General features: G+C 41.9%; 1 protein-coding gene across 6 annotated transcripts in view; it reads right to left on the bottom strand.

The window, feature by feature from the left end:
* Positions 1 to 1,272: 1,272 nt before the first annotated feature.
* EIF2AK2 (eukaryotic translation initiation factor 2 alpha kinase 2) overlaps positions 1,273 to 15,240 on the bottom strand; it is a 45,233-nt gene continuing 31,265 nt past the window's right edge. For all 6 annotated transcript variants that reach the window (XM_030557109.1, XM_030557110.1, XM_030557108.1 and 3 more), the window contains exons 11-16: positions 12,480 to 12,599; positions 11,021 to 11,213; positions 9,526 to 9,651; positions 8,716 to 8,814; positions 5,213 to 5,275; positions 1,273 to 5,111 (exon numbers count right to left, since the gene is read on the bottom strand). In XM_030557109.1, coding sequence (XP_030412969.1) covers positions 4,992 to 5,111; positions 5,213 to 5,275; positions 8,716 to 8,814; positions 9,526 to 9,651; positions 11,021 to 11,213; positions 12,480 to 12,599 — 721 coding nt within the window. In that variant the 3' untranslated portion in view covers positions 1,273 to 4,991. The remainder of the gene's footprint in view (positions 5,112 to 5,212; positions 5,276 to 8,715; positions 8,815 to 9,525; positions 9,652 to 11,020; positions 11,214 to 12,479; positions 12,600 to 15,240) is intronic.

Genomic DNA, 15,240 nt, shown 5'->3' on the forward strand with positions numbered 1-15,240 from the left:
TCTTTTTGTCCAACTTGGTTCTATTCAGTCAATACCTATTGAACAGGGGCAGCACTGTCCATGAGCAGCAACTGCTAGTGGAAGTAAATCCATAACAATTACAGAAAAAGGAGCTGAACTAGAAGAATTAGCTTTTACTGTAAAGCAGGCAGTAGCTTGTGTTAGATACATCACAGCATTGAACTGAGACAACCATCAGTTGTGGTGAACAGAGACTTTACTGTCGTAAATCTTGAAGTTTAATGGGCAAGTGACAGAGGACCTCTTAGTTATTGCATGCCAGCTGCCAAGGAAAAATGTGCCAGTAAGATGTAACAAGACACATTCACGTCTCACAAGCACCCCCTTGGTTGAGTGCATGTGCCTGCACTCTGTTTGTGGTAGGTCTTCAGTTACTCAACCCTCTGGTCAAGTCACACAGTCAGAATGTGAAATGCAAACAAATCCCTTCCAGGGAAAACAGTCTAAAAGGGACCTATCCCAGTATCCCATTGTTGGAATGTCTCTGTACCCCTTCTAGGGCTCGGCTCACAATCAATCCAGTAGTCCCCCAATCCTGGTATGGGGGCTTTGCCACTAGGGCTTTCTCCCTAGAGACCCTTCACCCTCTTAGGGCCTTTCTGGCCGCAGCCTCCCTTGGCCCCATACTGTCTTCAGCCTTACCTCAGGGGTCCTTCTCACTCTCCCCTGCTCTGTCCAAGGTCCTGCAGCTCCCTCAGCCAGTTACACATCATCCATGCTCCTCTAGCTCCAGCAAGGAACTCAACTTACTCTTGCCCTGCAGCTTGTCTTATACCAGGGGTTCTCAAACTGGGGGCCAGGACCCCTCAGGGAGGCATGAGGTTATTACATGGGGGAGTTGCGAGCTGTCAGCCTCCACCCCAAACCCCGCTTTGCCTTCGGCATTTATAATGGTGTTAAATATACAAAAAAGTGTTCTTAATGCATAAGGGGGGGGGGTCGCACTCAGAGGCTTGCTGTGTGAGAGGTCACCAGTACAAAAGTCTGAGAACCCCTGTCTTATACTGACTTGCTGGATGCTGACACAGCCACTCTAGGCAGCTTGAAGGATCCTCCCCGCTACCCTTTTCTGGGACGGTGTGGCAGGGCACAAGACCTTCAGCAGATGGCCTCATATACTCTGTCACAGATGATTACAGAACTTTCCCTGAGAGGAAAGGAAATCCAATTAGGTGGCTTTTCTTTGTGCTAGGATATACTCTCACTGGCATCTTGAGTCACTAGAAAAGAGGAATTAGTCCAAAACAGGAAGATGTCAAACATTTGTTTTAATGGGGAAGAAAGCACTTACATTAACCTCTGAAGAAAAAAAAAAAAGAGCAAAAGCTTACATTTATTCTCATTCATTACAGAAGAATCCACCACAAGTTTAGAATTTATATAAAACTAAACAGTAGCAGCAGGCCAGCACCAAATTTCCCTACCTCAGAGAGCACAAACTTAGGAACTCATGCGCCTTCCTGCAGTGGCTGGGGTTTTTTTAAGGAGTACTATTTATTCTAATAGACAGCCAGGCAATGCTAATACTTGATCAGTATAAGAACAAAAATTATGACTTTATTCACCATTTCTAAGAGTCAGAATAGCTATCTACAAACATAATATTGTAAATTTGGACCCTATTTTTGCAATGAGCTCTGTGTAGGTGGACCAATGGGTCCCTACATAGGCACAAGGATATCAGCATGCAGATCCCTGCTCACTGCAAGACAAGGGCCTTATTTTCTAAGAACAGCTTTTAAAGAATGGTTATGCTATCCTTTGGCACTGATATGTTGCAGTGATGAAAGCATTAAAAATGCCTATGAGTGCTTGATTCCTACCTCCAACTGCTTTTTATAAGCACAGCCAGGACTTTTCTATTAAAACGTGCCCTCCAAAAATCTAAAGTGCTTGAACTATGCAACCAAATGTGAAAGACCCAAACTGAACTCCTTGATCTTACAGGGGATGGGAAAGTGAAGCTGCAGAGCCAAGTGAAAGGCTCAGAAATTGGGCACCTCTAGGACAGGGTTGGTAAGAGAGAAAGATTGGGAGGGCAGGGAGGAGATGGTATTTACTGGGCTCGCTCTCCCTCTCTCCACAACTTATTGGAGATTGTTTCCTTGTTCTGAAGGTCCCTCGGCCTCTTATTGATAGCACCCTCCACAACCACTTGGTCTGCGGCACCTGCCTCACCACAACTCATATCCATGCAGAGGTTCTGGAACTAGGAATGCTGGGGGGCTGCAGCACCCCCTGGCTTGAAGTGGTTTCCATCATATACAGAGTTTACAGTTTGGTTCAATGGCTCTTAGAGCCCCTGCTCTACAAACTGTTCCAGCATCCCTGTCTCCATGTGGTGTATATATATAAAATGAGGGAGTGAGGTGGTGTCACTGACTCTTCTCCTGGGAAGTGGACAGAGATTGAAGACCACATAATTACTATAAAGCTACTACTGAGGGAACGTTGTGTAGCCCAAGCAATCGACACAGCTGACTTGGATAGGATATGGATTTACATTTCAGAGACAAATCCCAATCTTCAAACGACCAAAAACAGATCTTATCTGTTAACTCAGTTTTCAAACTGTGGAGGTGCGGAGGAATATTTGGGAGAGGGGCAGAAGGCAAGTGGCGGAGCTTGAAGAGGAAGTCCCACCTCTACCCCGACGTGCCTCTTTTTGTCTGGGTTTGGGGGCTACAACCAAAAATTGAAACTCAAAGGGAGGGCTCAGCTCAAAAAGTTTGAAAACTACTGTGTTAAGTCATAGTGACACCTGGTTTCTATAAAGTGAATCATTAAACTGAGCTTTAATTCTCAAAGGGACACATTCTTTAAGAGCCTAAATAGTTTTAAATTCTTCATTGTTTGAAACAATCATAATAGCATTGTTTATACAGCACCAGCAACTGGCTGATAATTTAACATTCAGATATAAAGACAGAAAAACCCAAAAGCTTGCAATCTTCAAATATGTATAACATTTCTAATGCTTTCTTACCAAATTCTATCATTTTCCATTTGGCAAACATTAACTTGTCTGGTGTTTTTAAGTGGAGTGAAATTTATTATATTAAAGTAATCAAAAGGTGCTTTAACAGATATTTTGGTGCATGTGCCAGCAACAAGCATATTAGCTATTGCTAATTATATGTAGATACCAATCAGCCAGGGAGGAGCACACAGCACAGACCTTGTCTAGAGAAGACTTCAGTTATTTTCCCACACAGTGTTAGGCAGTAATAAAGACACACAAACCTTCTCTACATAAGAGGCTATATATTCATAAAGTGGACTTTTAGGTGCCCTGCCCCTTAGTGGAGTTCACAGTCCTGAGTCAGGCACCCAGGCTTTCTGTACAGTGCATGGGAAAAGCCAGAATGGGACTCACAAAAGCCAGCCCACTCAGCCTACTAGCTAGCTTAGGTGGAAATGCTATGGAGAGTGATGTGGCCTTTGCTAGGGATTCTCAACCTTTTTCTTTCTGACACCACCTCAACATGCTAGAAAAACTCTACGGCCCAGTTGTGCCACAATAACTGGTTTCTGCATATAAAAACCAGAGACGGCACTAGGAGATAGCAAGCAGGGCAGTTGCCTGGAGCACCATACCCTGCGTGGTGGGCTCCAGGCCCCATGCTTCAGCCCCTGGCCCTGGCCCTGGCCCCGCTTGGTGAATCCCCTGAAAGCTGTTTGTGGCCTCCAAGGGGCTTAAGGGAGTTGAGAGCCTAAGTCCCAACTAGAGGAAGACACCGACCTCCACTTTGGATTCACAGCTTTCTCCTGGAGTTAGACACCTAAGCCAGGTTAGTCATTTTTCATGAAAAACCACAAAGGAGCATTATCCCATACCACAGTAGTTAGAGCCCTCACACAGGATGTGGGAGATCTGGGTTCAAATCTCTACACTGCCTGATGTGGAGAAGGGACTTGAACTTGAGTCTCCTATCTCCCAGCAGACTGACATAACCACTAGAGTCACTCTCACTTGTTCTCTAGCCCCATGAATATTTCATTATCCACTATAAAGTGGAGCAGCTTCAACAAGAGATTGAAACCAGTGGTTTGGATACTCTCATGGGAGATGGAAGGACCCAGCAGAATAGAGATTTGACCCCAGGCTTCCCCACATCCTGGGTGAGCATATCCAGCCACAAAAAGTTGGAACCCTCTAGGACTTCACCAGTAGAAACTTAGTCACCTTGGGACTTTAGGGGCCTACAGGCTTAGATGGCAGCTGACCAGTGATTTTGTGAGTGCAAGTGGTGCCTAAATGTTGGACTTAGGTGCCTAACTGCCACACTAGACAATCAAGTCCCTCTTGTGAACCTAGCCCTAGTACTTCCACCCATACAGCCAGAAGTGGCAATTTTTCCTAAAATTTCCTACTGTAAAAAAACCTACAATATTTCTAGGTGACATAAAAATAAATGGTTATTGCTGAGAGAGAGCAAAAGATTTAAAAACAGCAGGCAGCAGCAAACCGAAGTATAAAAGATCAAATCCTGCCTTCTTCATACTTATGGAAATAAGAGGCCCTCTGCACCGGAACTGCTGACATTCTGTTGTACAGCAGGGGCAGACTGTGGACAGACCTCTCCACCCCAGGAAGTACCATGGTCTAACACTGCACAGTGGTTCCTTCCACAGCAGTGGATGAAAATAACTATGGGTCCATGACTGCTGATCCACCTATAAAACACGACACGCACCACCTGCCCACAGGTGAGAAAGGGCAGGGGCACAAGACTTCAGACTATGGAGTGTAAGTAGAAATGTATACTGATGCTCTGGATCACAAGAAGAGGCTTTCATGCCCCCAATCCCTGCAGAGATCTCCATGTAAAGCCTGGTTTTGTGAAGGTCAATAGGATTGAACCTAAGATTCCAAATATGTTTGTCACATTTCAGCATTTTTAAGGGGGCAGGAGGGTGTCAAATTCTGGACCGAAACAGAGCTTATGTTGTTTCTTTAGATAGGCAGCCTAACATGTATGTGTGTTGTTTAGATTCTTTTTAGCAACAAGCTTCAAAAGCTCCAGTACATGAGATGCTGAAGGTCTCTTTGCAATGTCTTTTGAGAGCAATTGCTCAATTATGTATTTCTGTAAAACAAACAAACAAGGTACAGTATATATTAGAGGAAATAAAATACTGAACATGAACATGAACGAGGAAATAGATGAAATAATGTGTTATGCTATACCTCTAATGGAAAGTTCTTGCTGAACTCCTCTGGAAGTACACATTCTCTTATTTTCTGCCACTCCTAAAAATGACACCAAATATTTTTTTTAGTATGATATTTTCACTGACTGCATTTTGAAGCCCTGTGATTGAACCACACAAAGCATGAAAACAAAATAATCAGAAAATGTAGTGACAGGTAGAGAGCAAGTCTTCAAAAGACAGCATTTGTCAGAGGAAGTATCTGAAAGCTTTCCATTTGGCTGTAAGGTGTTTTTAAAAGTATTCTGTAGAGCTTTGAGTTTGTTGGCTTTTTCACCTTATGAGCCTCAAGGTCCATGAAAACCTGCTTCTGCCTCATTTCTGTCAAATCCCCAGTTCTCACTGTCAATTAAAAAGAAATAGTAGTCCTGCACCACAAACTCCATGGAAAAATCTACAGGAGAGGACTTAAACTATGGCCCTGCTGGCATCACTGCTACTTATGAGACAAGCAGATGCAAATAGCATTCTCTGCCCCTATCACCACACACACTCAAACATCCCATGAATGCCATTAGAAAAATTCAAACACCCCTTTTTAAGTCACTTTTAAATAATCAGTGCTAAGTCACAATGACTGACGTTTTTAAACCCAGGTGCCTAAAATTAGGCTCCTAAATACATATTTAGGTACATAAATAGAAGTGGCCTAATTTTCAAAGATGCTGAGCAACCTTTGCTCTAAATTAAGTCAATAACAGTGGCAGGTGCTCTGCATCTTTGAAAAATCAGACCACTTCTAGTTAGGTGTTCATATACGGATTTAAGAACTTAATTTCAGGCATAGTTTTCAGGTTTGAAAATTTTAGCTATGCTCCCTGCCCCCAAAAGCTTGTAACTGAATACAAGACATGACCGAGGAAGGTGACCGGCATTGGGAAGGCAGGGGAAAGAGGACAAGCATTACAGCAAAAAGGATAAAGACAGCATCAGAGGTCTAATTTTAAAAAATAATGCTGAAGGCAGAGAAACTTCTGTTTTGATCGTCAGACACATGCCTTTTGACCAACTCCTGTGGTCCTTCCTTGAGCAAAATTCACTGACTTCAAAGGAAGTTTTACCAGAATGAGGGCTGCAAGAGAAGGGTATCTCAGAGACTTAGTACAGCACATAACAGACTAGCCATTTCCCTCCCCTCCCCCTCCAACGTAATTTGATCTGTCAGCAAATCCAGCCATAAAGCATCCCAGACATCAAGAGTACAAAGCAGGGTGTGGGGGTTACTAGCAATAGAGTGCTTCAGTCCCATGCAGGTAAATGCGATATATATTTTACAGGATAGAAGGATAGTTTTGTAGTTAGGCACTGGACTGGGACCTAGCTCCAGATTCAATTTCTGTCTCTGACACAGACTTACTGTGTGACCTTGGTCAAGGCCCCAATCCTGAAAAGACTGAAACGTGTGTAAGTTTATGCACCTGAGTAATACCATACACTTCAGTAAGACTACTCATGTGCATAAAGTAGAGCTGGTAAAAAAAGTTTTTTGATGCAAAATGTCTTTTTAATTTAAAAAAAAAAAAGGCAAAAAAAAGTGCATCAATTTTAACTGATTTTAAAAACCATTTTTTAAACAAAATGAACATTTGTTTCAAATTAAAAAAACTCTCATTTTTGAACAAGTTTTTTTTGCGGGGGGATCTCTCTTACCTTCTCTTTTTTCTCCCCTCCCTTATCCTCCAAAAGGGCAAGAATAAAGGGAGAGAAAAGATAGTGAAAACCAAGCAAAACACCCAAATTCTAACATTTTCTTGGTTTTTGAATGTTGAAAAAAATTCACTTTGACAAAAGCAACCTGTTTTTTCCCATTGAAATTTTTTTTAAGATTTTTTTTTAATTTCCCATTTAAAAAAAAATATATACACCCTTTACAACCCAGTCTTAGCATAAAATTACACATGTGGTTAAGTATTTGGAGGATCAGGGTCTTAATCTCACTGTACTTCAGTTGCACACCTGTAAAATAACACGTTTCTGTAAGGATAAATAATGAGTCACTCGGACACCATACTGAGGAGGGCCACATAAGTATCTCAACTGATATCACTCACTCACTCTCTCTCTCTCTCTTCCCCTCTCTGACGGAGATTAAATTTGTTGTACTAGACAGCAGAGCTGTCTGACAGACTAGATAGCAGATGTAACCAAGGATTTTAGTTTATTGTTCATTTATTGTGTGATTTTATGATTAATCAAATCATATATATTCATTGCATGTTAATTAAAGTTAATTTGTAGGATTATAGAAGTATAAGATTGGTCAGTATTTAGAGGAATCATATTGAGTAAAAGTAATTAGGGCTGAAATGCAAGGCTTACAGGCTGAGGCCTGTAAGATTTTAGCTTAGTCATACTATGCCATCAAGCTAAGAAACGCCGAAATAACTAAGTGACCGACGAATAACCCGATGCCCTAAGATTACGGGAAAGGATGTGCCAGTGGGTGATATTGCAAACCAGTAAAAGTAGTTTGTTGCTTACAAGATACCCAGTAATCACATTTTGCTAACACATGGCCTAACCACAGTGTGCATGATGTGCAGAAATGCTAATGAGGTTAGTCAGAATTACATTATAAAAGAGGGTGCCTAGATTAGGAAAATTGAGCTCCCTATGGAACAAACCAGCAGGAACCATCCCTCTACTAATAATCAATCCATGAAAGACCTATGAGACCTTAACACTTGTTAAGGATGTGAGTAGAACTATATTTGTAACTTGTGCATAGGTTCAGAAAGAATTTCTATATGCTTGGCTATTCATAACTTTCACTGAAACTTTAATAAAACTTGTAAAACAGACTAGATCTTGTACTTGTGAATGTCCGTGTGGTCACTACCCTTGGTTTTTATGTATTCCTAGAGACTCTAAATCTGAAGCAAGTAGCAAAGGTGACTTTCAATCTGTTAAGATGGAAACTGTAGATGCCAGAGCCAAATCCATGGTGGTGTAATACCACATTACAAATTCACTTTAAATAAAATGAAAGGCTACACAGAGGTGACAAACAGATAGCTGCACCAAAACACATAGACAAGTGAACGGTGCTAGGGTAATTTTTGTTTTAAATGGTGGGGAACAGCTTTTATTAACAAAAGTAATATGCATATGTCGGTCTCACCGAAGTGAATTTTCAGGAAGGACAAGAATGAAGAGGATGAACACCTGATGTACTGGTATAAGGAAGGTATTCCACACATAAGGGGCAATAAGGAACACTACATCATATACAGGTAATATGTCAAATCATAGAACATTAGAGTTGGAAGGGACCTCAGGAGGTCATCTAGTCCAACCACCTGCTCAAAGCAGGACCAATCCCCAGGCAGACTTCTGCCCCAAATCCCTAAATGGCCCCCTCAAGGACTGAACTCACAATCCTGGGTTCAGCAGGCCAATGCTCAAACCACTGAACTATCCCTCCCCCCCCATATAGTTTTCTTCTGACCTATTTTTAATTAATAATTTAAGATTACTTACCTTAATTTTTTCAGTGCCAGTGGAAAATATCCAAAGAATTTCAAAGAGAATTAATCCTAGTGCAAATATATCCACTTCCTGTCCATATTTGTCTCCAGCCTGTGATGATTACAATAAAAATAGCATATACCTAACATGCCTTTTAGGTCTAAAAATGTATTGTAATTGAAGTGTTTTCATACAGTCCAAGCTAAAATCCCTATGAAGTCAATGAGACTTTTGCTTTAGGACTGCATGATTGGGACCACCAGGGCTTCATACAAGTCCTTAAATCTCTGTGCCAAATATGCCCCATCTGTGAAATAGGGATAATATTTACTGTTAAGTTAAATGAAATATACAGACTTTAAAATGTCCATAGTTCCACATATGTAAGATAAGTAACTGATTCCCCCTTACAGATAGAGAATTAGATACAGAGATTCTAAGGCCAAGATTTTCAATACTGGATGCCTAAAGTTACCCAAATTCACATTCAGGTACCGAAATTAGTAGCCTGGTTTTCAAAATTGCTGATCACCCACAGCTCCCACTGACCTCAAACTTTGTAATGTAAGACAGTATCGATGAGATAGGATCACCTCATTTCACAGATTTACGCAATCTGCTTCAGATTTTCCAGTTTAAACAAAAAAAAACAAAAAAAACCCCTATCCTGGTTTAGGATTACACCTGGAAAACTTTAGGCAACTGGTTTAGTACTGAAGAAATTAGGACAGGGATGGTTAAATCTGGACTTAAATGCAAGGATAACTAGGGAGATACTCATGTCTCCTGATGTCTAACTATTAAACCTGCAATAACGGTTACCTGTTCTGGGCTCATATATGATTTTGTTCCTTTGTCTGTTGTCCGTAGGTCATCTGTCATTGAAGTTACAAGTCCAAAGTCACCTATTTTTATTTTATCTTCACTAGATATGAATATGTTGAGGGGCTAAAAAGGACAGTTAAAAGAGTGTCTCAGTTTCACGTTACAAACTTTTAGCACCAGGGGGGGAAAAAAAATCAGTCATAGGGTACTTCAGTGGAAGAGGAAATGAATAGGAATTATGAATCAAAATAAAAACTGTATTTTAAACACACTAGTCAAAATTTGAAATCATGACTGCCACAATAAGTAATTGTTCTCATTCTTGCATACAGTTAAGTACTACTATGTTATTCTATAGCAGGGGTTTTCAAACTTTTTTTCTGGTGACCCAGTTGAAGAAAACTGTTGATGCCCAAAACCCAACTGAGCTGGGGATGAGGGGTTTGGGATGCGGGAGGGGCTCAGGGCTGGATCAAAGGGTTGGGGTGCGGGGGTGACATGGGGCCAGGAATGAGAGGTTCAGAGAGTGCGAGGGGGTTCTAGGCTGGGACAGGGGGTTGGGGTGTAGGAGGGAGTCAGGGCTCTGGGCTGGGGATGAGGGGTTTGAGGTGCAGGAGGGGGGGGGTCACGGCTCTGGGTTGGGGGTACAGGCACTGGGGTGGGGCCAGGGATGAGGGGTTTGGGTTGCAGGAAGGGGCCCCAGGTTTGGGGAGCTCAGGGCTGGGGCAGGGATTACCTCTGGCAGCTCCTGGTCAGTGGCGCTGCTGGGGTGCACAGGAAGGCTTCCCACCTGTCCTGGCACCGCGGACCGCGCTGCATCCCAGAACCAGCCAGTAGCAGATCCAGCTCCTAGACGGAGGTGAGCAAGTAGCTCCATGTGGCTCTCTCCCGCAGGCAGCACCCCTATCCAAGCTCCCATTGGCTAATGGGAGTGTGGAGCCAGTGCCCAGGGTGGAGGCAGCATGCAGAGCCCCATGGTCCCTTAGTCTAAAAGCCAGACCCGCTGCTGACTGTTTCCAGGGCACAGTGCAGTGTCGGAACAGATAGGCACTAGCCTGCCTTAGCTGGGCAGCACCACCAACAGGACTTAACATCCTGGTCAGTGGTGCTGACCAGAGCCACTAGGGTCACTGGGGGCTGAACAAGGCAATCCAGTGCCTTACATGCCATGACCCAGTACTGGGTTGGGACCCGAACTTTGAAAAACACTGCTCTATAGGGCATTAACTTCAGTACACTAAAATATATGATGTGTTATATGTGATTTATTAAAGTTGATTTTGAACTCAAACTTGAAACGTAATATATAGCTAGTATACATCATTTCACATTCAAAAACGCTTTGTGATTTTATGCCCAATCTTACACACACTGACAGACCCTTATGCTCACATGGAGTCCCGCTGGAAATAACAGTTCAACATTTTCTGATCCTCCAAACATCTATTCATTATATCTGCCCATCCACACAAAAATCATCTGTTCTGCTTACCTTGAGGTCTCTGTGAATAAACCCTTTAGAATGAATATATTCCACTCCTGTCACTATTTGTCTAAATTTGATGAGAGACTCAGTCTGGTAATTTTCCTTCCCTCTCTTTTCATCAATCCAGTCATCCAGTGTTCCTTTCTCACAGAATTCCATTTGGATAAAAAGGCAATCACATAACAAATCTGGCCTCAGTCTGTAAGAGTAAAATTTAATCACAGTATTAAAACCAGCACTACACAATTGTTCCAAAGCAGTTGGCTCAATGGTTTGCTGGTTTCCAACCTTTCATTTTGCTGCAGGCCCTCATAATCATGGCCAAAAGTCCCTAATTGTTTAGGCTCACTCCAGGTAGGCTTGGGGCACCCAGTGATGGCACTGGAGTCCATCCTAACTCCCAAACAGCCAGCTGCCTGCCACTGAAGTCTGTTCTACACAGTTAGGCTGGCATAAGGCAACTTATCTCGACTTAATTATGCCAGTGTACACACTACAGCTTTGTCCCACCAATGTAAGTGCCCTGCTACACTGACATAACTCCATCTCCACAAGAGACATAGCACCTATGTCGGTGCAGTTGGGGCAACGCAGCATCTGCGTTACTTACATGGACTGCTGGCTGTCTTGTCAATTTCACAGCTCCATGCTGGAGCCCCCAGCTCCCTGCTCTCAGCCAGGCTGGGCCCAGAGGCTCCCGCTCCAGGAGCTGAGAAGCTGGGGTGGCTGCCCTCAGCTCCCAGCAGGGATCTGGGAGCCCAGGGGAGGGGAGACAGCTGGGCTCCCAGCTGGGAGCTACAGAGCTTAGATACTTGGCCCTCAGCCCCCCACAGTGCCCCTCTTCAGTCAATGGAAGCACTGCTAGTGAGGACATGCATCACTGACAGGAGGATAGTGTGGACAGTAAATTACTGCAGTGGCTGTAAGTCGACCTAACATAGGTTGACTTAGGGCTGTAGTGTAGACATGCTCTGAGTCAGGTCCTCTGCTGAGCAGCCAGTAGGCTCTCTGGCCACCAGGTGGGGCAGAACAGTAGCATGGGACGGGCATGATCTAGTGAGTGAAACACAGGTTTGAGAATAAATAACTCCTGCATTTTAATCCCAGTGCAAATACCATCTCCCTCAGTTGCTGAAGATCCTGCCACTGATTTGGCTTCAATATAAGACATCATCCCAAGTTAGGCCTAAATGTCAATGTACATATCTGCCACACATACTGTTCACCAAAAAATTGGCAAATTCATCAACCAAAAGGAGATATACAAGTACATCTTTCATTAAGCATGCTGCCTGATGTTAAATATTTTTATGTTCTTTCTTCTTTTATTAGCTGGAAAAAATATCAGTGTAAAGATCTGTAATTCACTCATTTTTTGCCACATAAATCTGTAATAGGGAAAAAATAATCTGATTATTTCAGTTAAAGGGCCATTGATTACACTACAGAATTCATTTTTATTTACCTTGAAATGCTTGAACTATTCTCAAAATTGAGATAGTCTTTCCCAGTCCAAGAGGTGTAATAGCGTATGATATTTTCATGCTCAAGCTCTGCTAGTGCTTGTACCTCACGCTGTACTTTACTACATAAATAAAGAAAAATTCTCGTTACGCAACACTGAAGAACTGACACTTCTTAATAAAATGAACAATAAGGTTAATTGAAGACAGGATATCAAGCAGCAGTAGCAATCTTCAGGATTAAGTATCTCTGTTTTGAATCATTTTAAAAAGTCAATATATTATTATTTAATTTTGAAAGAGAAGCTGAAAATTATATCTACTAGCTGTGTTTCATTTGGCAGGCGGTTCTTGTATTTTGCCTATTGTCTGCTCTATTATCCTGAGCACTCAAGTGTTTGAACCCTGTTCAAAATGTTTTAAATGAGAAAACCCCTCTGTGTCCCCCCACACACAAAAAAAACCTCAGACTCTTGTACTTAATACCTAATCTGGTCATAAGAACACGACAGATAAGCAAAGCATAGAGTTGATACGATCATGGAGAAATTAAGTATCCTAAGACTCTGATCCTGCAAACACTACAGCATATACTTTTTAATTTACAAGTAGTCCCTCTACATACACTGAGCTCAGCAAGACTATTCATATGCAAGATCATCTGCAGAGCTGGGGCCTACCTTGATTATTGTGGGGTTGTCCAATGAATTAATTTCTACCTCAGATGAAGCCCAAATGTGACCCTTTATTTGAGGAACACATAGGGCTTACGTTCAAATTGTTAAATAGAAATATCCTGAAGAACACTTAGTAATACAATATACTCATTATAATAGGACACCAAAGCAATTTAGGCTAAAGAATGCTCTGAAACTGCTGTAAATAACATGGAGTAGGATATCCTTAAAACGATTTGTTAAAGAGACACTTACAACTTGTTTTTTAATTGATTATTTAAAATAAATATTACTTGGGATTTTATCAGAAATTAGAATGTCCACAAAAGTTTTTTAATGCTCCCCTGATGAGGCTTATAATGGTCTTTTTAGCAAGTGACATGATGACAAAGAAACAATTACACTGGTTTTATAAAGAGTGTTGCCAAATGCACAAAGAAAAAATAGGGAGGGCTGATTTCCCCCAGTATAGTCATCTGAATTGCTACTGGTCAGTACAGGGAGTTCAAATATTTTCAGACACAAAAGGTGGTTTTCAAAGTGACTCTGTCCCTTTAAATGTTCCATAAATCTGTTAGTTTGCTGCTGACAAGTTTGATAAAAGCATCAATCACCTTTCATAGACAATCTACCAAGTGTTTTGCAGATTCATAGATTCCCAGACCCTAAGGGTACATCTATACTACCCGATCTGCAGGTAGTGTTCGATGTATCGGGAATTGATTTATCGCGTCGCATCTGGACGCAACAAATTGATCCGCCAATCAACGCCCATACTCCACCTTGGCAGGAGGAGTAAGCGGAGTCAATGGGGGAGCCATAGCAATCGACTCTCCACCGTGAGGACGGCCAGATAAGTCGAATTAATATACTTCGACTTCAACTACGCGAATAGCTCTAACCCCCCCACTAGTGTAGCCCAGGCCTTAGGGAACACTGTGATAATCTAGTTTGACCTCCTGTATAACACTGGCCACAGAACTTCCCCAAAATAATTCCTCTCTGAACAAAATCACAGCTTTGGGAAAAAACATCAAATCTTGATTTAAAGATTACCAGTGATTTAGAATCCACCACAGCTCTTGGTAAATAGTTCCAATGGTAAATTGTTCTTTACTGTTAAAAATTTACACTTTATTTCCAGTCTGAACTTGTCTAGTTTCAACTTTTGACCACTGGATCTTGTTATATCTTTGTCTGCTAGACTGAAGAGCCCTTTACTGGGAACAGAAATTTGTCATGTAGATCTTTGAGTCTATCACTATAAGGCATATTATCCAATCCTTTAATCATTCCCATGACTCTTCTCTATGCCCGCTCCAATGTATCAACAATCTTCTTGAATTGTGGACATCAGAATTGGACATAATAATCTAGCAGCGGTTGCACCAGTGCCAAACTGTTATACACTCTCCCTCAAAATAACACCCTGTAACCCCTATACTCACCACTTTCATATAGTTATATATTTTGTACAAAGTATGCTTTGTGAGGTATCATTTGAAAACTCATGAGCTACTGAACATTATCATCTTGTTAACACATGTGTATCATCATTGTATATGGAGTTATGAGGTTTTGCTATAGGTTTGTTAGGGAAATATATTGTGAGTCTGGGAAACGCCCACAGACTAGCCCCTCACAGGTAACCAAAGACCTATAAACAAAGGACTTGCATGTCATTCCCAGAGATAGCTCAAGCCTCATGCACAAAAAAGGCATGAGCAAGAAATTTACAATTTACCTGAGAGATACTTCAAATCTCATGTACCCCACAGACTCACTGTCTGTACCCCAAGCAGGGTGGACGGAGAGGGATGTTCCTCAAGGAGAGGAGGAGGGTATAATATAAGAGACAATGGCTTCTTCATTACTTCTTGTAACACTGAGCCAGCAACGGATAAATAATCAGCAAGCTGGGTGACCTGGAAGCAACCCCTAAGGACATATCAGAAGAGTACTGCTGTGATAAACAGGGCCATTCCTTGTAGATAGTTATTAAAGCCATATTAAGCAGACTCAAATCTTTAACATATTTGTCTGTATTGTTAGAGAATCAAGAGTAGATGCTAAGTGTATTTGACTA

Source organism: Gopherus evgoodei, chromosome 3 (genome assembly GCF_007399415.2).
Source record: "Gopherus evgoodei ecotype Sinaloan lineage chromosome 3, rGopEvg1_v1.p, whole genome shotgun sequence".
Lineage (NCBI taxonomy): Eukaryota > Metazoa > Chordata > Testudines > Testudinidae > Gopherus > Gopherus evgoodei.